The sequence below is a fragment of the Moschus berezovskii genome, chromosome 9, assembly GCF_049115385.1.
Source record: "Moschus berezovskii isolate FMDL1 chromosome 9, NW_MosBer_1.0, whole genome shotgun sequence".
Classification (NCBI taxonomy): Eukaryota; Metazoa; Chordata; class Mammalia; order Artiodactyla; family Moschidae; genus Moschus; species Moschus berezovskii.
Genome location: NC_142468.1, coordinates 80,639,030 through 80,662,942, shown reverse-complemented (window position 1 = coordinate 80,662,942; position 23,913 = coordinate 80,639,030). Strand labels below are relative to the sequence as shown.

Here is a 23,913-nt window from a genome sequence, read left to right as displayed (position 1 = left end):
TCCTTCCAATGAATATTCAGGACTGATCTCCTTGTAGTCCAAGGGACTTGCAAGAGTCTTCTCCAACACCACAGTTCAAAAGCATCAGTTCTTCAGCTCTCAGCTTTCTTTATAGTCCAACTCTCACATCCATACATGACTACTGGAAAAACCATAGTCTTGACTAGACAGACCTTTGTTGGCAACATAATGTCTCTGCTTTTTAATACGCTGTCTAGGTTGGTCATAGCTTTTCTTCCAAGGAGCAAGCGTCGTTTAATTTCATGGCTGCAGTCACCATCTGCAGTGATTTTGGAGACCAAAAAAATAAAGTCTGTCACTGTTTCCACTGTTTCCCCATCCATTTGCCATGAAGTGATGCGACCAGACGCCATGATCTTAGTTTTCTGAATGTTGAGTTTTAAGCCAACTTTTTCACTCTCCTCTTTCACTTTCATCAAGAAACTCTTTAGTTCTTCTTTGCTTTCTGCCATAAGGGTGGTGTCATCTGCATATCTGAGGTTATTGATATTTCTCCGGGTAATCTTGATTCCAGCTTGTGCTTCTTCCAGCCCAGTGTTCCTCATGATGTACTCTACATATAAGTTAAATAAGCAGGGTGACAATATACAGCCTTGCTGTACTCCGTTTCCTATTTGGAACCAGTCTGTTGTTCCATGTCCAGTTCTAACTGTTGCTCCCTGACCTGCATACAGATTTCTCAAGAGGCAGGTCAGGTGGTCTGGTATTCTCATTCTTTCAGAATTTTCCACAGTTTGGTGATTCACACAGTCAAAGGCTTTGGCATAGTCAGTAAAGCAGAAGTGGATGTTTTTCTGGAACTCTCTTGCTTTTTTGGTGATCTAATAGTTGTTGGCAATTTGATCTCTGGTTCCTCTTCCTTTTTCTAAATCCAGCTTGAACATCTGGAAGTTCACGGTTCACATACTATTGAAGCCTGGCTTGGAGAATTTTGAGCATTACTTTGCTAGCATGTGAGATGTGTGCAATTGTGTGGTAGTTTGAGCATTATTTGGCATTACTTTCTTTGGGATTGGAATGAAAACTGACTTTTTCCAATCCTGTGGCCACAGCTGAGTTTTCCAAATGTAACACATGCTACAACACAGATTAACCTTGAAGGCACTGCTCAATGAGATAAAAGGACAAATTATTGCATAGTTCCACTTACATGAGGTGCCTAAAGTAGCAAATACATAGAAACAGAAAAGAGAATGGTGATGGCCAGGGTCTAGGGAAGGGGAGGTTCAGGAGTTATTGTTTAATGAATACAAGTCTCAGTTGGGGACAGTGAAAAAGCTTTGAAGGTTGATGGTGGCAAGAGTTGGATGATAACATGAATATGTTTAGTACGCTAAAACTATACCCTTAAACATGGTTAAGATGGTAAATTTTATGTTATGTATATTTTATTACAGTAAAAAAAAGTAAGGAAGCTATGATATAGACTAGTGATGAATGCTGAAATAGTTTAAACAAAAATGGTTGTTGTGTTTCTAGTTATAAGGGCTTCCCTTGTGGCTTAGCTGGTAAAGAATCCACCTGCAATGCGGGAGACCTGGGTTTGATCCCTGGGTTGGGAAGATCCCCTGGAGAAGGGATACTACCCATTCTAATATTCTGGCCTGGAGAATTACTTGGACTGTATAGTCCATTGGGTCACAAAGAGCTGGACATGACTGAGTGACTTTCACTTTCCAGTTATAAAGCATTGTAAAGGCAAAGAGAAATTTTAAATGTTTCGTAAAAAAAAAAAAAAAGTAGTAACTGGCTGAATCTAAAGCCCTAGATTGTAGTATCAACAGAAAAAAAAAAAAAGAGGAGGAATTAAAAGTATACCAGATATTTATCTTAAATAGATATGTGCTTAGTTGCTCAGCCGTGTCTGACTCTTTGCGACCCCATGGACTGTAACCCACCAGGCTCCTCTCTCCATGGGATTTCCCAAGCAAGAATACTGGAGTGGGTTGCCATTCCGTTCTGCAGGGGATCTTCACAACCCAGGAATCAAACTCGGATCTCCTGCACTGGCAGGCAGATTCTTTACCACCAAGCCTCCTGGGGACCCCATTTTAAATAGGAGTTGGTCTCAAAAATATGTATAGTTTGAGTCTTCACCATATTAGAGAAATGCTCTATATTGTAGAATGGTTTTGAGAATCTTAATGGTAACCATGGTCAAGTTAAATCCTAATATGTCTTGGGTTTCCCTGGTGGTCAGACAGTAAAGCATCCATCTGTAGTAAGGGAGACCTGGGTTCGATCCCTGGGTTCAAAAGATCCCCTGGAGGAGGGCCTGGCAACCCACTCCAGTATTCTTTCCTGGAGAATCCCCATGGACAGAAGAGCCTGGTGGGCTACAGTCCATGAGGTTGCAAAGAGTCAAACAGGACTGAGCAACCAAGCACAGCACAGAATGTGTTCTAAAATCCCAAAGTCATAAAAACAGACTGTGTGATAAGTGTAACAAAAGATAAAACCAAAATCCTGACATAGAAGTCTTTAAAATAACATCAAATAAGATAAAAGAGACCAGATAGCCCAGTAATAACAATACATGTAAAAAAGGATCAAAATCCTCTACTAAGATCAAAGTCTTTAAAATAGAATAAAAAATGCTTAAAAAGCTCAACAGTGATTTGGCATCCCAGTAGGAATGCATGAGGGTTTTTGGCTACATGACTCATCTCTGTATGAGGTTGTTGCAAAGGGAGAAATACGGTGCCTTCCTCGAAGGCGCCTTCCTCCAAGAACGGCTCAACACTGCACTTTCTCTTTTCGTATAAACCCTTAAAGTATGTGTCATAAATTGCCTAGGCCTGCTTCACTGGGGATTAGGGGTAATACTGCTTTAATCATGTCTGCTTTTATATGTATTATATGTAATATTATATATAAGACATATATATTCATTTGTAAAACCAGTTGTTGAATTAATGACTAAGAAATACGCCAGTGTTCTCCTTCTTCCACCAAGAGACAAATTATCTGTGACCTTTCATGGGAGGATATCTCAATGGGGTAGTTGGCATCAAAGAAGAATCATGTATAGTGTAGCTTCAGGAAGTGTGAATACCAATAATCTGTAGTCTTTGTGAGATTCCAACAATGTCTCTTTAATGTAAAGCCAACAGAAAGTAATAAACATGGCTAACATTACAAAGCAGGACAAAGGTAACTGCAAATAAAAAGGAAGTTGTATGAAAATCAGACAAAATTGAATTCAGAAAAAAATAGATATTGAGAAAATGAACATGGTCAGTATTCATGAAACAGTTAATGTTGCATCAAATACTCAAAGAAAAGACTGTTAGAAATACAGACAGAACTTGATTAAACACAGTCATCTAATCACATCAGAATTGTTCAGTACTTTTTAACTATATGAAAAGAAAAACCAAGAGTAAAATCACAAAGTAAAAATAATGAGAAAATTAATATCAAAACTTAGGGGATTGTGCCAAAATTGTACTGTGAAGGGAAGTTTCTAGTTTTACATGTCCCTCTGATTAAACATTAAAGGCTGATGACAAATGAACTGAGACTTCAGCTTAAGCAATTAAAGAGCACCACAAAATAATTAAAAGAAAATAGCAATACCACATAGCACATGCTGTGGGCTGATACTGCCTGAAGCACTTTACATGCATGCATTTAAGCACCACAGCAAAAGTAAATGCTGTTTGTGTGCCCATTTTTCAGATGAAAGAACTAAGGCAGGAAAGGTTAGCTGGCTCCGAGTCCTGCCACTGTTAAGGAACAGAGCCAGCATAAGAACCCAGGCAGTCTGACTCCAGAGTACATTTTGTTAACTACTCCAAAGACTGCTTTTCAAGGAAAACAGAGGTAAGTTCGTGTTTGTTTAAAGTCAGAAAGTAATAGAAAAATAAATGTAAAAACTAGTTTTTTTATAAACCTAGAGAAAGATAAGCCTCTAGCACATCTAATCAATATAAAATAAATACATAAAGTTCAAACTATATAACAAGAGGATAAGAAAGTTTCCTATGGGAAATAGAAATATAAAAATAAAGCCTACTATTTGGCTCTTTGCTAAAAGTTTCAAAAATCTTAGTAAAATATCTAACCTTCTATGAATATACAAATTACCAAAACTGACTCAATGCAAAAGAAAGCAAGGAAAGAGAAAAAAGGCATAAGGAAGAAATGAGACGAAAAACAAAGAGAAAGATGGTATGTATGAATAAATAAATATAAAACTTTCCCACTAAAATCTGTCAGACCAGTTATCATCATAGGTGAAAGAAATCATTACTTCATTGAAAGAAACAATACCAGTTCCATCACAAACTTTCCCAGAAAACAGAAGCGGGGAAAGTCTTCCTCATCCTTTTTATGACACTACTCACAGCAAAGCCAAAGGGATTGCAAGAAAAAAATTACAGACCAATATCCCTCATTAACATAGACACAGAATCCTCAACACTCACAGCAAAGCCAAAGGGATTGCAAGAAAAAAATTACAGACCAATATCCCTCATTAACATAGACACAGAATCCTCAACAAAATTAATAGCTTAAAGCTAGCCATATAAAAAAAGGATAATACCCAAGATAAGCAGAACCCAAATGTGGTTTATTACAACAATGCAATTTCATTTTAACATTTGGAAATTACTGTATTAGTAGACTATGACAGAAAGACATATGGTCACCTCAATAGATGCAGAAAAAACAGACAGAAGGATCCAACATCAATTCATGATAAAACTCTCAGCAACTAGGAATAGAAGGAATTAAGTACATCTAAGAAGAAAACCCTACAACAGACACCAAATTTAATGATGAAAGAATGAAGACTTTTCCCCTGCGGTCCAGAACGAAGCCAAGAGTTCAACAGTCACTGCTTTCATTTAGCACTGTACTGAGTAGTAGTCCAGTGAGAAAAAATAGCATAAAAGATGTATGGACAGGAAAGGATCTAAAACTGTCTTCATATCTGTGTAGGAAAAATCTACCAAAAATGCACATAGAGTGTATTTAGCTCAATCACGAGATATAAGATCAATATACAGAAATCAATTGAGTTTCTGTATAGTAACAATTAATAACTGGAAATGGAAATTTTTAAAATAGTATTTTCAGTAGCAACAAAAATATTAAATGCCTGATTTCAAGATTTACTATCAAGCTCAAGTAATCAAAACAGTATAGCATTGGCATAAAGATAGGTATATAGATCATTGGAACAGAATACAGGATTCCAAAATAGGATTCTCAGGATAATTCAGTAGAGAAAGGATATTCTGTATGATGAATGGGTCTGGAAAAATGGATTTTCGTATTTAAAAAAGTATTAATCCTTAAATAATAAACATAACTTGAAATGAATAATAAACCTAAATATACAAGCTAAAACTATAAAACTTCTAGAGGAAAACAAGATAAAATCTGTATGACTTTGGGATAGGCAAAAATTCCTTTGGGATAGGCTGTAAGCATGAAGAATAACAGAAAAGTTGTATTTGTACACTGCAGAAGACCCTATTCAGAAAACAACAATGCAGTTCACAAACTAGAGGAAAACATTTGCAGAACTTACAGCTCATAAGGGACTTATGTCAAGAAGAGGCAAAGAATTCTTTTAAACCCAGTTTTTTAAATGGTCCAAAGATTTGAGTAGACTGCTGACACTCAACCAAAGAAAATATAGAAATATAACCCAAGCATACAGAAAGATGCTGAGCATCATTAGTTGTTAGGGACATGCAAATTAAAACCACAATGAAGTATCATCCCACACCTGTCCGAATCAAAAAGACAACAAATAACAACTTTCCGTGAGGATGTAGAGAAAAGGGAACCCTCATGTCCTGTTCGTGGGAATGTATAGAATGGAGGTTCCTTTAAAAATTAAAACTATTAGGTGGTGCATAATTGCAGTTTCGGATCATGAATTTTAGATCATTATAACTAGGCTCAAACACATCTTTATTAATCAAAATAGGAACCATTACAATCAACACATTTTTGCCAATGGGAAATAAATTTGTTTATTCCTGTAGCATAAAAATCCATGCTTCAGGATTTGATGAACTCTTGGAAAGCGTTTTCCAAGCCTCCTGCTGGTTGTGGAAGCATTTTCCCTGCCAAAAGGGATCAAGATATTTGAAGAAATGGTAGTCGGTTGGTGAGAGGTCAGGTGGATGTGGTGGATGAGCAAAACGTCGTAGTCCAGTTCGTTCACCTTTTGATGTGTTCGGTGTGCAGTGTGGTCCGGCGTTGTCACAGAGAAGACCAGAGGCCTTTCTGTGGACCATTGTGGGCTGCAGGTGTCAGTTTTCCGTGCATCTCATCGATTTGCTGAGCACACTTCTCAGATGTAGTGGTTTTACTGGGATTCAGAAAGCTGTGGTGGATCAGACCAGCAGCAGACCACCAAACAGTGACCATGACCCTCTTTTGGGGTCCAAATTGGGCTTTGGGAAGCACTTTGGAGCCTCTTCTCAGTCCAGCAATTGAGCAGGTTGTTGCTGGTTATCATATAAAATCCACTGTCACACATCACAATCCGGTTGAGAGATGGTTCATTGCTGTTGTGTAGAATAAGAGAAGATGACGCTTCAAAACAACCATTTTCTGATCTGCGGTCTGCTTGTAAGGCACCCACTTACCGAGCTTTTCCGCCTTTTAAATTTGTTTCAAATGCCAAATGACCATAGAAAGATTGATGTGGAGTTCTTCAGCAACTTCTCGTGTAGTTGGAAGAGGATAAGTTTCAATGGTTGACATCAGTGGTCCTTGTCAACTTCCGATGGCCAGCTGCTGGGCTTCTCAACTTAAAGGATCTCATCTCGTTTGCAAAATTTCTTAAAGCACCACTGCACTGTATGTTCATTAGCAGTTCCTGGGCCAAATGAGTTCTTGATGTTGCGAATTGCCTCTGCTGCTTTACAACCCATTTTGAACTTGAAATCACTCAAATTTGCCTTTTGTTTAATGTCATTTCCATAATCTAAAAAAATATGAAATATATAGCAAGTAATAAGGCATTTCACAACAAACTGTGGAAAATTCTTAAAGAGATAGAAATACCAGACCACCTGACCTGCCTCCTGAGAAATCTGTATGCAGGTCAAGAAGCAACAGTTAGAACTGGGCATGGAACAACAGACTGGTTCCAGATCTGGAAAGGAGGACATCTAGGCTGTATATTGTCACTCTGCTTATTTAACTTATATGCAGAGTACATCATGCGAAATGCCAGGCTGGATGAAGCACAAGTTGGAATCAAGATTGCTGGGATAAATATCAATAACCTCAGATATGCAGATGACACCACCCTTACGCCAGAAAGCAAAGAAGAACTAAAGAGCCGCTTGATGAAAGTGAAAGAGGAGAGTGAAAAAGTTGGCTTAAAACTCAACATTCAGAAAACTAAGATCATGGCATCTGGTCTCATCACTTCATGGCAAATGGATGGGGAAACAATGAAAATTGTGAGAGACTTTAATTTCTTGGGCTCCGAAATCACTGCAGATGGTGACTGCAGCCATGAAATTAAAAGACACTTGCTCCTTGGAAGAAAAGCTATGACCAACCTAGATAGCATATTAAAAAGCAGAGACATTACTTTGCCAACAAAGTTCTGTCTAGTCAAAGCTATGGTTTTTCCAGTAGTCATGTATGGATGTGAGAGTTGGACCATAAAGAAAGCCGAGTGGTGAGGAATTGATGCTTTTGAACTGTGATGTTGGAGAAGATTCTTGAGAGTCCCTTGGACTTCAAGGAGATCCAACTAGTTAATCCTAAAGAAATCAGTCCTGAATATTTATTGGAAGGACTGATGTTGAAGCTGAAGCTTCAATACTTTGGCCACCTGATGTGAAGAACTGACTCATTTGAAAAGACCCTGATGCTGGGAAAGATTGAAGGTGGGAGGATGAATTGGTTGTATGGCATCACTGACTCGATGGACATGAGTTTGAGTAAGCTCCAGGAGTTGGTAATGGACAGGAAAGCCTGGCGTGCTGCAGTCCATGGTGTCACAAAGAGTCAGACATGACTGAGCCACTGAACTGAACTAAATAATCATAGCAAAAAATGATAAAGCAAGGAATGCACATTAAAATGATGTGTAACATAACCACATTTATTTAAGAATGTATTCCAGTATCAAATGGCAAAATTCAGCAATGCGAAACCATAATTACTTTTGCACCAACCCAATGGAACCAGTCCATCAGTTCCACTCCTGGGTATTCAAAAAAAGATAGATGTACACCTGTGTTTATTGCATCATTGTTTACAATAGCCACGGTATGGAAGCAATCTAAATGCCAATCAATAGATGAATGAATAAGAAGTCGTGATAAATACAGATATGTAAAAAATATATTAATCAGCCATTAAGAAAAAAAAGAATGAAATCTTGTCATTTCTGAGAGCACAGCTGGACTTGGGTGTGTTATGCTAAATGAAGCAAGCCAGACAGAGAAAGACAAATACTGTATAATTTTACTTGTTTGTGGAATCTAAAAAACGAAACAAATGAACAAACATAACAAAAGCAAACTCACAGATATAGGTGGTTGTCAGAGGAGAGGAGGCTGTGGAGAGGAGAGAAATAGGTGAAGCGGATTAACTCCCAATTGGTACAAACTCCCAGTTACTGAATTGTTGTCGTCATTCAGTTGCTTAGTCGTGTCCAACTCTTTGTGACCCCAAGGACTGCAGCACACTAGCCTTCCCTGTCCTTTACCATCTCCTGGAGCTTGCTCAAACTCATGTCCATTGCGCTGGTGAGGCCATCCGGCCATCTCTTCCTCCGTTGCCCTCTTCACCTCCTGCCCTCAATCTTTCCTAGCATCAGGGTCTTTTCTAATTTCAAAAGAAATGAGTCACAGGTATGAAATGTACATTGTGGGGATATGTCAAGAATTATAATTTTAATATCTTTGTAAGGTGGCAAGTGGCAGCTAGACTTATAATTTTGAAATGTACAGAAGTACTGAATTACTATGGTGTGTACCAGGAGCTCACACAGTGCTATAGGTCAGTTATCCTGCAAAAACAAACTCATAGAAAAAGAGCTCAGGTTTGTGGTTACCAGAGGTAGGTTGTAAAGGAGAGGAAATGGATAAAAGCAGTCAAAAGAGACAAACTTCCAGTTACAAGATGAGTACTTGAGATATGATATACAACATGATAAATAAAATTAACACTTCTATACATTATATATGAAAATTGTTAAGAGAGTACATTCTGAGTTATCACAAGGAATACTTATCTTTTCCTATTTCTTTAATTTTGTATCTGTATGATATGAATGTTCACTAAACTATTTTGCTGATCATTTCATGATATATGTAAGGCAAGTCATTATTTTGAACATCTTAAACTTACATAGTGCTGTTTGTTAACTATATCTCAACAAAACTGGAAGAAAAATAAGCGGTATATACTGGAAAGTCTAAAGTAAAAAAACAAAAACGACAAATACCATTTTATGCCTACAAGAATGGCTAAAAAGAGAATTGATAAATGTGAGGCAAGTGCAAGACCCCTGGGTATCGTCATCAGAAGTCCTGTGAATAACTGGAGGAATATGTGGCAGGCCTGGATACGTTGCAGCGGTTTCCGTTCTCTCCAGATAAATGCAGTTTTGGTCAAAATATAGTTGTGATCACCTATAAAATTAACAAAATAATAGCTAAGGCCCTTTTGAAAAAGCAGAAGAGTAATGTAGTGAAGTGTCATTGGTCTACGAGATGATAAGTGGACTGTCCTACAGTGGCAACTAACACATCATAAATCAACTATATTCCAGTAAAAAGTTAATTTAAAAAAACCCATCAATTACAATAGTGGCTTCGACACCCCAGGATGAGGGGATTACTGTGGAAAGTCCAGGAAGCAAGCCTAACATTCATAAAAGCTCAACTGATGATAAAGATAATGTCGAAATCTTTGTATTGGAATGGAAGACCAGCCTACTGGAAACAGAAGTTAAGCAATTTCACATATGTATATCTTAAGGTAAATTCCAAATCGGTTAAAAACTTCCAGTGGCAAAAAAGAAAAAAAGACTATTAGGAAAATGCAAGAAGTGTCTGTGACCATACCTATAATCCTAAAATGGGCCACACCTTTCTGGGCAGGGCCTTCTTTTGTTCCTCTGCTGTGCTGTGCTTGGTCGTGTCCAGCTCTTTGCAACCCCATGACCTGAATGCATAATAATACAAATTTTCATGACAGCAGATAACCTAACTGAACAAAATTATCCACATTGTATAGAGTACAACAGGTTACCTAGATAACGATGATGGTACCGCTGCTGAGGATAAGAAGGAGGATGGTACTCAAGTTGAGAAAAAGGATTATATATTTAGTTTTAATATTTTACATAGTTTCTAATCTCAGAGAATATACTCATTTGTTTCTAAATAATCTTGGATGTAGGAAAAATTTTATTTATAAGGATGTTTACTTCCTCATCCTTTACCAGTGGAAAAAGTTAAATGCAGTTACAGTGTCCTACAGTGGGGATTAGTATGATTTCTATGGCTGCCTTAACACATTACCACAAACTGAGTGACTTAAAACAATGGAAATGTATGGTCTGCAATCAAGGTGTTGGCAGGGCTCCCTCTGACAGCCCTAGGGCAGATCCGTCTTTATCTCTTCCAGCGTCTGGAAGCCCTAGGCTTGTATCCATGCCTCTGAAATCTGTGTCTCCCTCATCACATACTCTTGTGTGGCTGCGCTTGGTCTTACAAAGACATCAGTCATTGAACTTGCCCCCCCTTCCCCGAAATCCAGCATGACCTCACCTTAACTACATAGTCAACAGCCCTGTTTACAAATAAGTTCATATTCTGAAGTTCCATGTGAATGTGAATTTTTTGGGGGGAAAGTATTCAACCCAGTATAGATGATATAGAATATATGAAGATATAGAGAAATATTTACAAAATAATATTGATGAAACAGGTAACAAACGCATCATGTATATCGATCTAGAAAAACCTGAAAGGGTATTCAGTAAGCATTACCAGTGGCTGTGAATCAGGGAAAGCTCGAATGGTTTTAGTTATGCTAACAAATTTCTGTATTTTCTAAATTTCTTGCAAGGAATATGTGTTTCTTTGATAAGGAAATATAATGAACGTTTCTAGTCTAGGTTTTCAAAATACAGGTTTAAGAATGATTTCATGTTCTTGATTGCCACAGCTTTTGTCTAATGAGGTAAAAATATCTTAGAGTTTACAGAGTTCAAAGAACATTTTAAAATGTCATTTAAAACAAAGAATATTTCAAAGTTGAATAGTTCCCTATTTTACAACAAATTTTTGTTTTTCCAAAGTATGGATAACTTGAGATTAAACTTGGGTTTAAAATGCTCATTTTAGTGCGTATTGTCCTTTTGTTATTGGAATTCCCCTGACTGTATGAAACAGTCCGATGTTTCACTCTGCCCAGATGCGGATGTTCTAGGCAGCACTCGTGCGATACTTGGAATGAACAACTGCTGTGTTGTTTGTTGCTGTTTTCCTAGGCAAGGAATTGTTCCTTCAGGGCTCACAGAAAATGAATTGTGGAGAGCAAAGTACACCTATGATTCAGCTTTTCATCCTGACACTGGTGAAAAGATGATTTTAATAGGAAGAATGTCAGCTCAAGTTCCAATGAACATGACCATCACAGGTTGTATGATGACATTTTATAGGTAAGCTCTGGCAATGTAACAACAGTTTGCTTTATATTCCAGGACCTTAAAGCACATTTTTATACTTGAATGGTTTTATTGAAATAAATGTCATTTCACGTGAAGTTCATTTTGTATAAAAGTCACAGTCCTAGGAGGTTGTTTTACCTTTTCCTTCTGTTGAATAGAACTCTCCTTGTTGCCCAAAAGGAGGTTGAATTTCTCCCTAAATCTTAGACCCAAAAGAAAATGGGAAAGAACGTTTAGAAAGCCTCTAAGCAGAGTCTCTGTAATCGATTCATATAATGTAGGTATAAGTATGTATGTGGGTGTAATCACCTAGGCTTATACGTGGAATGAGGGGGAGGAGAAATACTTAGCCTACGGATAGCTTCTCTCTGTAAGAGAAGAGACCCGATGTTGATCACAGCAATTGAGTGCTTGCTCTTTGCTGCTGGGCTCCCTTACAAGTTTAAGACAAGATTTAACTCCATCCTCACCTTAACCCAGCGATCCCCATCCTCCAGATCTAATGCCTGATGATCTGAGGTGGAACTAATGTAATAATAAGAGAAATAAAGTGTGCGATAAGTGTAATGAGCTTGAATCATCCCCAAACCATCCCCCACTGCAGTCCGTAGAAAAATTATCTTCCATGAAACCGTCCCTGGTGCCATGAAGGTTAAGGACCACTGCCCTAGCCCTCGTAAGCTTGTTGCTATCCATAGTTCATGAGTGAGGAAACTGAGAATCAGAGAGGATAACAATCTGCCCAGCTCCACTGGTCCTCAGCCTCTGACCCAGAACATACAGTCCTGGACCCAGCGCTGTCCCTGCTCCAGTCCGTCTCCTGTCTGGTTCCTGGCATTCGCGTCGTCTGTTCTGCATGACAGCTAGATCCCACGCGGCGGTGGGTGTGTGATGGATCTCTCTATTTCAGGACCACACCAGCAGTGCTCTTCTGGCAATGGATCAACCAGTCCTTCAATGCCGTGGTCAATTACACCAACAGAAGTGGAGATGCTCCCCTCACTGTCAAGTAAGACTGGAAGGGTTAACCAGCCTCTACATTCTTCTGATGTTCGTTTGATCCAGTGGTGATGCCCTGCTGGCAAAAAAGTACATTTGTACAAATAGTTTATATGGCTCGGAATCTTAGGGAGCCTGTGTCTCAGTAGTGTGTCTTTCCCTCCCTTTCTGTCTAGATAACGGTTTTCACAGCCTGCCATCTCAGACATCATCCGTGCTGTTAGAGGTGCGGGTAGGGAGGCAGGGCTCCTGCACCCAAGGGCACATCCCCTTCACCCCCACGGAACACACAGCAGGCAGCTCAGGGCAGGCCTTGTGGGTTACACACATAGCAACATGGGCAGTGGGGGTCTCTGCAGAAATCCAGGGGATTTTATATCTGATTTGTCTTTAAAATAGGACCTCTCTGGAGCCTGAAAGGGAAAGTGAGCGGATTTAAAATTTTGCCTCCTGTGAAAAAATGTTCAGGCAAGCTAAAGTGATTAGTTAACCAAAACTTTGAGCCTAGCTTAAATAACACTTGAAAGAATTTTTGGTTTTGTTTTAACTCTTAAATTGCGTTTGATCATCTGTATTCTTCTATTATCATCCTAGGGCACAAAGAATATTGAAATCTGCAACCCAGCAGTGCTGATCACACCTTCATTTCATCCAATTCTTGAATTAAAATTTATTTTAAAATAATAGAGAACTGCTTGGGCTTCCTTGTATTTTGAGGATAAGACTTTTAGTATTTTTATACTGTAAGATGTCATTTTAAGAATGGCTGCACTGCATTTTTACTTTTAGTATGTATAGCGATATTTTGAAAAATATTTTTAAGTCCATATGATACAAACATTTAAGCTAATATGCATTTCCCCACATTTGTAGCTTCCTGCCCAGTCACAGCTTCCTTCCTTCCCCTCTCCCAGACATACGTATTCTCCATGTCTACTTGTTCGGCGTGGTAGTTAGGTTATATGTGAAGAATGCCATTTTTATACGGGTCTGCTTCCTTTTTCTGTGAATAGCTCTACTGGCAGAGCTGAATCTGTCACTGATGAATCTTTTTAAAATGTATTTTATTGAAGTATGGTTGATTTACAATGGTGTGTTAGTTTCCACTGTGCAGCAAAGGGATTCGGCTAAAATGTGCGTTCTTTTTCATACTCTTTTTCCACCGTAGTCTGCCACCCAGTGTTGAATGTGTTCCCTGTGCTGTACAGGAGAACATTGTTGTTTACCCATTCTACATACAGTGGCTTGCATCCGCTACACCCAGACCCCCAAACCATCCCTCCCCTCCCCTGTTCCGGCTTGGCAGCCTCAAGGCTGTTCTCATGAGCCTGCTCCTGTCTCTTCAGTAAGTTCATTTGTGTCATGTTTTATGGAATCTCTATTCTTAATCTTCATTTCTTCCCAAAATGTTGGACTTGAGTTTTCTGACGTACTGTTTATGTACCATTTTCCTTCCTTTCAGTGAACTGGGAACAGCTTACGTTTCTGCAACAACAGGTGCTGTAGCAACAGCTCTAGGACTCAACGCATTAACCAAGGTATTCAGATTTTTGTCTCCGTAGTAAAGCATCTTAATTTGTTCTCAGCTACCTGGCTCGAAGTCTCTCTGTTATTTCTCAAAAAAGTTCAAGTCTAATGACTTTCTTATTATAGTCATCATCTTAAACTGTTTTTTTAAAATTATATTGTCACTCATAAATTTGCCAAGACACTTGTTTGTACCTGACACTGTGTATTAAGTGCTAAATGCTTCCCCACCACCCACTCAGCCCCGCAAGGCTAGGCGCTGGGCAGGGTGCCTCAGGGCACACCTCTGAAGAGTGGAGGAGTCAGCATCTAACCCTAAGCCTTGGGAACTTCAAAACCCCTGCTCCACCAGCCACACACAGCCATCAAAATACCATGGATGTCCACCTGGCCCCAGGATGCCCAAGCTGGCAATAGAAAAATAACCTCTAGGAAACAAGTTTTGAGCACACTTTTGGCCTGCGTTTCTATGCAAGTAGGACTCTGCCTTGGTAGTGGTTTTTGAGAAGAAATAAGAATTTGCATTCAGTACTGTAGAAAAAATAAGATCTTGCTTTCGGAATTATCTTCTCTGCAGCATGTCTCTCCGCTCATAGGACGTTTTGTTCCATTCGCTGCGGTCGCTGCGGCTAATTGCATTAATATTCCGTTAATGAGGCAAAGGTAAGGCTAATATTCCCTCCTAGAGAGGACTTGTGCTTAACAGGAAGATCTCTTCTAATAAATTGCTTTGTTGAAACTTTAAAAACTTTTGTTTTATTTTAATATTTACAGATGAAATTATATGAGATTTGCTTCCATATAATCCAGTAATGGGGTGAGGATGGGTCCATTGATGAAACAGGATCAGCTCTGAGTTGCTGATTAAAGTGGACTGATGAGCATATGGGATTTGGACTAGTCTTTCTACTTCTGTATGATACAAAGTTTAAAAAAATAGATCTCAGACTTATGTCTGTGCCCGGAAAGCTTATTCTATAAAGTAGGTTCTTCCCCCACCCAGATTTTCTTTTAGGGTTTAAGATAAGATTAATCTGTATCTTTGGAAGTATTTTTTAGTACTGGCAAAAATTAAAGGAGAAGGAAGAACGAAAAAAAAAGCATTTTGGAATGGATAACGAAAAACAGGGTAACAGAGGAGCTATAATTATAGCATTAGTGACCATAGTTAAATATTCAACAGTGCCTGTACTTGTGCCTGCTGTACAAGTATAGTTAGTTTAATGTGAATTGTATCTATCTCATTTTCTTTTTTTTAGAAGTTCAGGCAAGGCTTTATTGTTAGGGCAGATTCTAGAGAAAAGATACAGATACCTATAAAGCCAGCTCCCACTTTTGAAGAGCCTGGAGCAAAAGCAGGGGACTGGGGCAGGCCCCTCAACCTAAGGACTGGGCAAAATGCCTAAGCCACCGTCCTGCTGGACCCCTGGACACACCCCTACCCTCACCCCATGTAAGGAACAAGCTGGCCCCCAACCGAGGGAGCTAGCAAGCCCCCAGGGAGCCAGCAAGCTAGAAAAGGAAGCTGTTACTTGTTTTCGCTCCCCACTGCTGCAGCAGGAGCCCCAATTAAGCCTTGCCTAAATTTCTTTAAGTTACCTATTCATCCTTTGAGTTCTGTTGTTATTCAAAGTGTTCCTTTTTTTTTTTTTACAAAGTTTGCTAGCATTGTTTCCTCTTTGTGTCTATCCCACAAGGATTAAGCTTGTTCATGGCATTTAGAAATAAGGCTTATTAGGGCCAAAAATGACCCTGGAGTGCATTTTTGGATTAAGTGATCTTTCACAGCCTAAGTACTGTTTCCAGCTGTTCCATGAACCGCCTGTGTATGAACTTTGCACGTGTCTTGCTCTCCAGGGAACTCAAAGTTGGCATTCCTGTCACAGATGAGAACGGGAACCGCCTGGGCGAGTCGGCAAATGCTGCCAAACAAGCCATCACACAAGTAGTTGTCTCCAGGATCCTGATGGCAGCCCCTGGCATGGGTGAGGAGAACCTTGGCATCTGTTCATGTACTTGGCACGTCTCACTTGAACAAGCGTTGGTGTGCCAGTGAGCACCAACCATGAAGGATCCCTTCCTGAGGTGGCCTCTGCTGGGGGAGGAGGAAAACTGACCAAATAAGTCAGATACGTAATCTGTGAGATGGTTGTAAGGGCTCAGGGGATACAGAGGGTGGGGATCTTGGAGTGGAAGTGTTATCAGACTCAAGTCCGTGTGTACAGCGAGGCCAAACAATACCAAACGACAGAGTCTGGAGAAGAGGAAGATCTGTTGCAGGGCTGTGCAAGGGCAGCGTGGCTCATGCCCCCCAAAAAACCCCCAAAGCGTTTAAAAACAAAGCATTTTAAAAGGCCACACGATGGGGAGGGGTGCCGCAGTGTGTGTGACTGGCTCATGCACAGTTCTCTGGTTGATGGTAAGGTAACAAGAGGGTTAACAGCATCAGTCCTCAGGCACCGGACCTTCTGGGGCTGTGTGCTCATGATTGTCCTGAGATACTGTTATCTGGGTGCTTCAGGGAGGAGCTGCAGCAGGGAGTGTGGGGGACGGCATCTGTCCCAGGAAGACCCCAGAGGTCCTGCTTGGTGACGGAAGCCGCTTGGGCAGATAAGGGGGAGGGTGGTTCCAGGGATTCATCTTCTGGGTCAGATGGAGCAGCACGAGGTGGCTGAGGCACGGCTGGTGGCTTGGAAGCATCACAGGGCCGCGTGGGGAGAGGGAAGGGGGCAAGAACAGTAGACAGGGGAGCCGGGCTGACATGGGCAGTGTGTGGATGGCTCTGCAGGCATTTGGAGTCCTGGCTGTAGTCCGAGGGGTGGGAGGCCATGCAGGGTTTTGAGCAGGGGAGTAGCAATAATAACCCAACTTGGGCTTTAGCTTCATGACTCTGGGTGCCATGTTGAGAGTCAGCTGAACCGAGACTGGTCAGGATGGAGGTTGGACCAGTTGGACCAGGGCAGTTGACAGTACGGGTGACGAGAGTTTGAAGAGAAAGAATTTGGTCTTTGTCAGTCTTGACAGGAAACTTCTAACAGTTCTTGAATAAGAATAATTTATACTGAGGATTTATTTGTGTCAATTGGAAACCATTGGAACACAAACCAAGTTGGGTTAATTCCAACAACTATGAATCAAATGGCTGCCAGTATGGACTCAGCTTTGTCCATTAGACTTGGATTCAGCGTGATGAAATGCAGAAAATCTCTGTTGTGACTTAGTTCCTCTGAGAATCTCTGATCTACTCCTGTAGTTTCTTCAGCTACACTCAGACCAGTACTCTCAAGAAGGTTCTCAGAAACCAGAGGGCCCAAGAGAACATTACTCTTCAAAGAAAAAAGAAACAGAAATGAGTATCTTCAATTTCCTTGTCTAAATTGAGTGCAAACAGCCCTTGGGTATTTACTAAGCTCTCAAAGGAAGCACACTTACGTGAGTGCTGTTAGGTTTTCCCAGTGATGTGTTTTTGGTTGTTGTCTTTAAATTCCTTTTGTCACCTCAGCATTCCTTACAAGTAGGAGTGAGCAAACAAAAGTTAAAGAAAGGAAACTTTCTTCCTTTCCAACTACTGGCACTCCAGCTAATTGGTTATCTGATTAAAAAGCAGAGACGTAACTTTGCCGACAAAGGTCCATCTAGTCAAGGCTATGGTTTTTCCAGTAGTCATGTATCGATGTGAGAGTTGGACTGTAAAGAAAGCTAAGAAAGCTGAGCACCAAAGAATTGATGCTTTTGAACTGTGTTGTGGAGAAGACTCTTGAGAGTCCCTTGGACTGCAAGGAGATCCAACGAGTCCATTGTAAAGGAAATCAGTCCTGAATATTCACTGATGCTGAAGCTGAAACTCCAATACTCTGGTCATCTGATGTGAAGAGCTGACTCATTGGAAAAGACCCTGATGCTGGGAAAGATTGAGGGCAGGAGGAGAAGGGGCCAACAGAGGATGAGATGGTTGGATGGCATCACCAACTAGATGGACATGGGTTTGGGTGGGCTCCGGGAGTTGGTGATGGGCAGGGAGGCCTGGCGTGCTGCAGTCCATGGGGTCGTAGAGTCGGACACGACTGAGCGACTGAACTGAACTGAACTGATTAACCACCGTTAAGTGATTTAACAAAGACATCCTCGTGCAACAGCGGTGTGCATGGTAGGGAAGGTGAACTGAGGCAACCACAGTCATGAAGTGCAGGCCCAGAGTGCCCTGAGTCAGGGACCAGCGTGCTGCCACCGACCTGCGAGGACCAGGGGAGGCCCAGCACACCTGCTGAGCCCGGGTCTCCAGATTTTATGAGACCAAGCTGGCCACTCCAGCTTCTCCCTTGGGTAGGCTTTTGGTTTTGCTCTTTCCCATTTTGAAATAAAAGGCTCCTCTTTGGAGTTCAGTCATCCCAACAGATTTGTTTCCAGTGGCTTGTTTATCTGAAACATTATTTAGTCCCAGGAGAAGAGACAGTCTTCCTATCCCAGCAACATCTCTAAAGGTAATTGACGTATTGAAATTGCTGTGACACTTTAGTCTAATGGATAGCTGAGTCTGAATCATGAGTAAATGAACTATGCTCTCTGATGGACCATTGCAGCTTATCGTCCTGGCTAGTTTGATACAGCTATCCGATTATATAGATGACGAAAACAGAAAACGAGGCTCAGAGCAGTGAGGTTAACTTTTTCTCGATCACCCAGCTAACAAGTGGTCTGTGTGACTCAAGGCAGGAATTTTTATACTGTACTCCACAGGGATGAACACCCGGGGAAGCCTGCATTTGTATCATTGGTACAGGAGGGGACAGTTCCTGATGTTTACATTGTTGCATATTTAATGTTAAAGATAAAGTTCTCTTCAAGATCATAAAATTTTCTAGCTGGCGTAGAGCATTGTGTTATTTTTCAAAACTTTAACAAATGGAAACAGTGGGAGTTTTTTTAATGCTAAGATATTTTAAAGAATATTGCAGTTGCTTTTACTCTGCCAGTGTGAAACTAGTCTGCAAGTGATATAAGCCTTTCGTGAAATTGTTGAGGAAAAAAAAACGTGAGCTGAAAATAGACATTAGCCAAGATTTAAGCGGGTCTATCTTTACTTCCAGCTATCCCTCCATTTATCATGAATACTCTGGAAAAGAAAACCTTTCTCAAGGTAAGCCCCAGTTCTGTTTATCCTTGTCTCAATCCTTACAATTTGTCTTCAGACTTCAAACGGTACAGACTATTTCCCACGTGGATAGGGAGTAAAGAATTTGAAGGCCAGTGACAATTGGACACTTGATGGAATATTTTATTTCTAATGAGAAATATTTGAAAAAGCTCTCATAAATCTTTCATTTGTCGAATGCTGCCCACTCCTCTTGAGCGGCCATAACCCAAGTACACGCTTATCTTAGTTATCAGTCAGATCCCTAGCTGAGTAAAATGAAGAGAGGCTATGAATTTGGAATGATTTGTTTGTAAGTCCCTGTACATACTATCTGAAAGGAAAGAATAATTGGGAGTAGTAGCTGCACAGAATACTGAATTAGTGCCTAGGTGTATTTTTCTGTGGAAATCATCTCTAATAATCCATTAATCTATCAGCCGCCTCCCCTCAGGGTCTGAAAATATCCCAGGATGAAACTGAGAAACCTCTGTGCACTGTCTGCATTCTTGTGGTTTCCAGGATTCAGATGCAGTTGTATTTATGTTTCACCTTAGCTTTCCAGTTTCTTGGAACAGGTAGGAAAGAGGCGGATGGGGTAACTTCTCTGGCTCCTGCTGTGCTTGGAATCTGACACCATTACTCCTGCGGGAGGAAGGGATCCAGCTCCTGGCTGGGGGAGCAGCTGTGTTGTACAGCTGTGTTGTACACACTGCAGCTCTCTCAGGGTGACCTGCTTTGGGTCTTAGCGACAGAACCCTCACAATGAGGGAACACTACCAGACTTTGAAAGAAGGACACGGTTCATAGACCTGACGCTTTCTGAATGATTTCTGTGATTAGGAAAATTCTAAATGTCTGACAGGTCAATGAACATTGACCTGTATTCACCCTATGGGCTCCAGAGGGGAAGATTAAAGCCAACACCAAATACTTTCAATGCAATCACATTCTCAGACAGTAAGCCAAGAAAGTGTGCTTTGAAAAAGCAATAGTATTGAGTGCCTCATCTAACTGGCATGTCAGATGTACCAACCCCGTGTGAGAGCAAGAAGGAGGGCCCTCTTCCTTGGCAGCCTGCTCATTCTCTCCCGGGAGCTTCAGGTACGTAAGCAAATTATATTCTCGGAGCTTCTTCCCCTAGCAGTCTCACACGTCTATGTGAATGGTGTGATGGGGTGTTGCAGTGAGTGTCCCTGTAGTGATTGAGCTGTTCTCCTCCGAGCATCCCAGGCGATCCACAGACCCCTGCACCACCCCCAGGAGGCAGCATTCTCACATTTCTGCTGAGTCTTCATCCATCTCCTGGTGGATTTCTACACTCTTAAGTGTAAGATTAAACAAAAATATAAAGCAGTCTCACTGATTTAACCAGTAAAGCTATTAGTGAAGACCAAAATGTAAAGGTGACCTCATTTGACACCTTACCTACTGTGATAAGCTCTTACTTGAGAATTCATGAAAAGGCTTTGCTGAAGTCTCCTTCCTCTGCAGAATTCAGAAACGATGAATTCTTTAAAGCTGCTCAGGGATTAGTGTGTGTGCTGGAACAGGGACTAGATCTTGAAGCTACCATATTATATAAACAGATGAACTCTTTAAAGCTGCCAAGGAATTAGTGTATGTACTAGAACAGTGGCTAGATCTGAAAACTACTAAATTATGTAAACATCTAAAACTCACCAACTTTGATGTCTCAGTGATTTTCAGATAATCTAAAAAAAAAAAAGTGATGCTCCTTTCTCTGTGTATCCCTGCTTTCCTTATGGGAAGTGGCTTAGGCATTAAAGGAGCAAACCTGTCAGATGAGCTTAGAGAGGGGCCATCAGTCCTATCCTCCAGGATGCTAGTAGGAAGTGGAACGTCCAGTGGCTCCTTAACTTTACAGACAGGGAACTGATACACTGTGTTCTTCACTGCTAGCTCTTGATCTGATAAGACATTAGGATTATAATCCTTCTGCAAGGGCATATGTTGACCCAGGCAACCTTTGAATTTTCCTGATTGTTAATTTCTTAAGGTATTGGCATGCCAACTTCAGGGGCAACAGAGAATAAAAAAAAATTAATAATAATTAATAAATCCAACTTCCCCCTCCTGCAGACTTTAAGCAAAATCAGACTTTTAAAGCAAGATCAGATTTCCGAATGGATACAAGGCTTGGAGACAGTCATCTCATCCTGTTGGTCTGGCATAAAAGTAAACTTTTGCAGGAGAGGAACACTAAGTGTGGGTCATCCCACCAATAGTATATGACTGTCGTGAATCAGCACCTGTGAATGCTGTGGGGAGACACCTTCAGTGGCAGCATCCCCACCATCAAAGCTTTCCCAGTCCTTTCTCTCGGCCTCTCCAACACCACCCAGCACCCAATTAGCAGGGGGTGTCAGCAACCCGAGTCCGCAGTGAGGCTCCAAATCTGGCCATTTGCCGCTGCTCCTGGGACGTTTCTCACTCCTGGCTGTGGGTGTTGAGCACATGGGTGCTCATGTGGGCTTGGGATTCCAGAAATTCTCTGAGAGTCCGCATGCATACCTGCGTTCATGCTGAAGTTAGGTCACCAGGGGAAACAGTGACGTGAGCTTGGTCCTTTCTTATCATAACTGTCATGGCCTTGAAATCCTGGGGTCTCAGTGTTGCTGGGAAAGTTGCTGCTGTTACTCTAATGTCTCGGCAACAGACACTGGCCGGGAGACAGAGTTGGGCATGTTGCATCATTTTCCTGCTGGGACAGACAGAAATTGCTGCAGACACAGCCTGGCATTTTCTTCCATGAAGCAACCAGCAAATGATGCAGGCAGTTGGCCACTACTCCCACACGGCCCTAGGGTTTTTCACACGAAAAATGAATAACTGTTGTGTTTTCCTTCCTCCCTGGTTTGTGGTTTTCGGCTTTGCTTGGTACTGTACCCTTCAACAGTAATTTGGAGGTGTGCCACCTTGCTTCCCCTCTGCCTGCCCCACTTCCCCCCTGAAGGGCCTCACACAGGGCCGGAGGAGGCTGTTGGCATCAGAAGCCATGTGGCAGGGTGGGGGAGGCAGTCAGCAGCTCACGGATCTGTCCAAGGGCCTCACTAGCTGTCAAGGGTCTGGCTGCTGCTAAACTGGTTCAGACCTCCGTGGAGGATGATGTTTTGAAAAAGCTATGGCTAAATGTTGAGCTCCTCAGACATACATCCCATTCCTGCATTCAGGGTTGCTGTTACATCAGAATATTGCATTTTTGCCCACGTAGCAAGGACTGCAGGACTTCACTGATAGTACGGCCGTTGTGAAAGCAGAGGTGGAGGCAGCTTATATTTGTGTCCATACATTTCCATCTGCAAAGCACTTTCACACATTATTTTGAAAGGGAGGCTCTTCTGAGCCCCTTTTACAAAGGCTCAGAGATCGTTTCTTCAGCTGTGTGTCATGTCCGTGTGGGCGGCCACATCTGCCTGGGTCGGTCGGCCCTCTGTTCCCACAGCTCCAGCAGCCTGATGTGCCTCCCTGCAAGGATGTGCTTCCTGGGGCTTTCACCTTGGATGTGACCAAACTCCTCTGCAGACATGAAAGGAATTGAATGTTCTTGGCTTTTTTAAACGGTGAGCTTGGGGAGCATTCGGCATGACTCATCCTTCCCCCCACGCCCTGTCTTTTTCCAAATGGAGTGCTAACGAAAAGCATCAGCTGTGGGCAGGTGACTCACCGAAATCTTTGCAGTAAATCAAAAGTTCACTGCTTAAAAGCTGGTGCTTTACCCAACGTTTTCTTAAAGAATAGCTCCTGTGGTCTCTTTATCTTGCTGGCGCTTTTCATTGAGGGCAAAGTTGATATGAATTGGGTCAGGTAAGAGCTCCTCACTCCTGAAGTTCTTGTTCATTTATATTTTCTTTAATAAAGGTGGACAGCTCTGTCTACTTAGATTTTCAGGATTGTCTGCTAATGGAGTGTGACTATAGCGTTTATTTGTTCATTTGTTTGATTCAGCAGCCCTTTGGTGAATGCCTGTTGCGTGCCAAGCAATGTGCTGGGTGCCATTATCGTAGAAATAGGGCTTGGGCCCTGATCTCAGAACTGTATGGTGTGGTGGTGGGGAGGTCTCAGGGCACACGGTTCCAGTACATGGTGAATAAGAGTGTGGGGCATGGAGGGAGCATAGGGGAGTTTCTCCCCCAGCTGCAGCAGGTGAACGGAGGCCCCTGAAGATGGCTGGCCAGGGGCACAGGCACTGCAGAAGCGCAGAAAGGGCACAGGGTTGGGAGGCCTGTGTGTGGTCAGGTGGCCTGGGATGTGGGCCATGTGCAGGGAACTGGTGGCATACACACATATGCATATCAGCTCCCAGCGGTTCATGGAATCTAAGTGTTCAGTTCGGTTCAGTCGCTCAGTCGTGTCCGACTCTTTGCGACCCTATGAACCACAGCACGCCAGGCCTCCCTGTCCATCACCAACTCCCGGAGCCCACTCAAACTCATGGCCATCGAGTCGGTGATGCCATCCAGCCATCTCATTCTCTGTCGTCCCCGTCACCTCCCGCCCCCAATCCCTCCCAGCATCAGAGTCTTTTCCAGTGAGT

General features: G+C 41.7%; 1 protein-coding gene across 3 annotated transcripts in view; it reads left to right on the top strand.

The window, feature by feature from the left end:
• The window catches only part of SFXN1 (sideroflexin 1), a 53,274-nt gene that overhangs the window by 18,825 nt on the left and 10,536 nt on the right, over positions 1–23,913 (top strand). For 2 of the 3 annotated variants that reach the window (XM_055436093.2, XM_088839873.1), the window contains exons 3-8: positions 11,519–11,689; positions 12,609–12,707; positions 14,160–14,235; positions 14,802–14,887; positions 16,082–16,209; positions 19,312–19,361. In XM_055436093.2, coding sequence (XP_055292068.1) covers positions 11,519–11,689; positions 12,609–12,707; positions 14,160–14,235; positions 14,802–14,887; positions 16,082–16,209; positions 19,312–19,361 — 610 coding nt within the window. Of the gene's footprint in view, positions 1–11,518; positions 11,690–12,608; positions 12,708–14,159; positions 14,236–14,801; positions 14,888–16,081; positions 16,210–19,311; positions 19,362–22,821; positions 22,940–23,913 lie in introns of all 3 variants that reach the window. The other variant, XR_008687249.2, reaches the window with a different exon arrangement.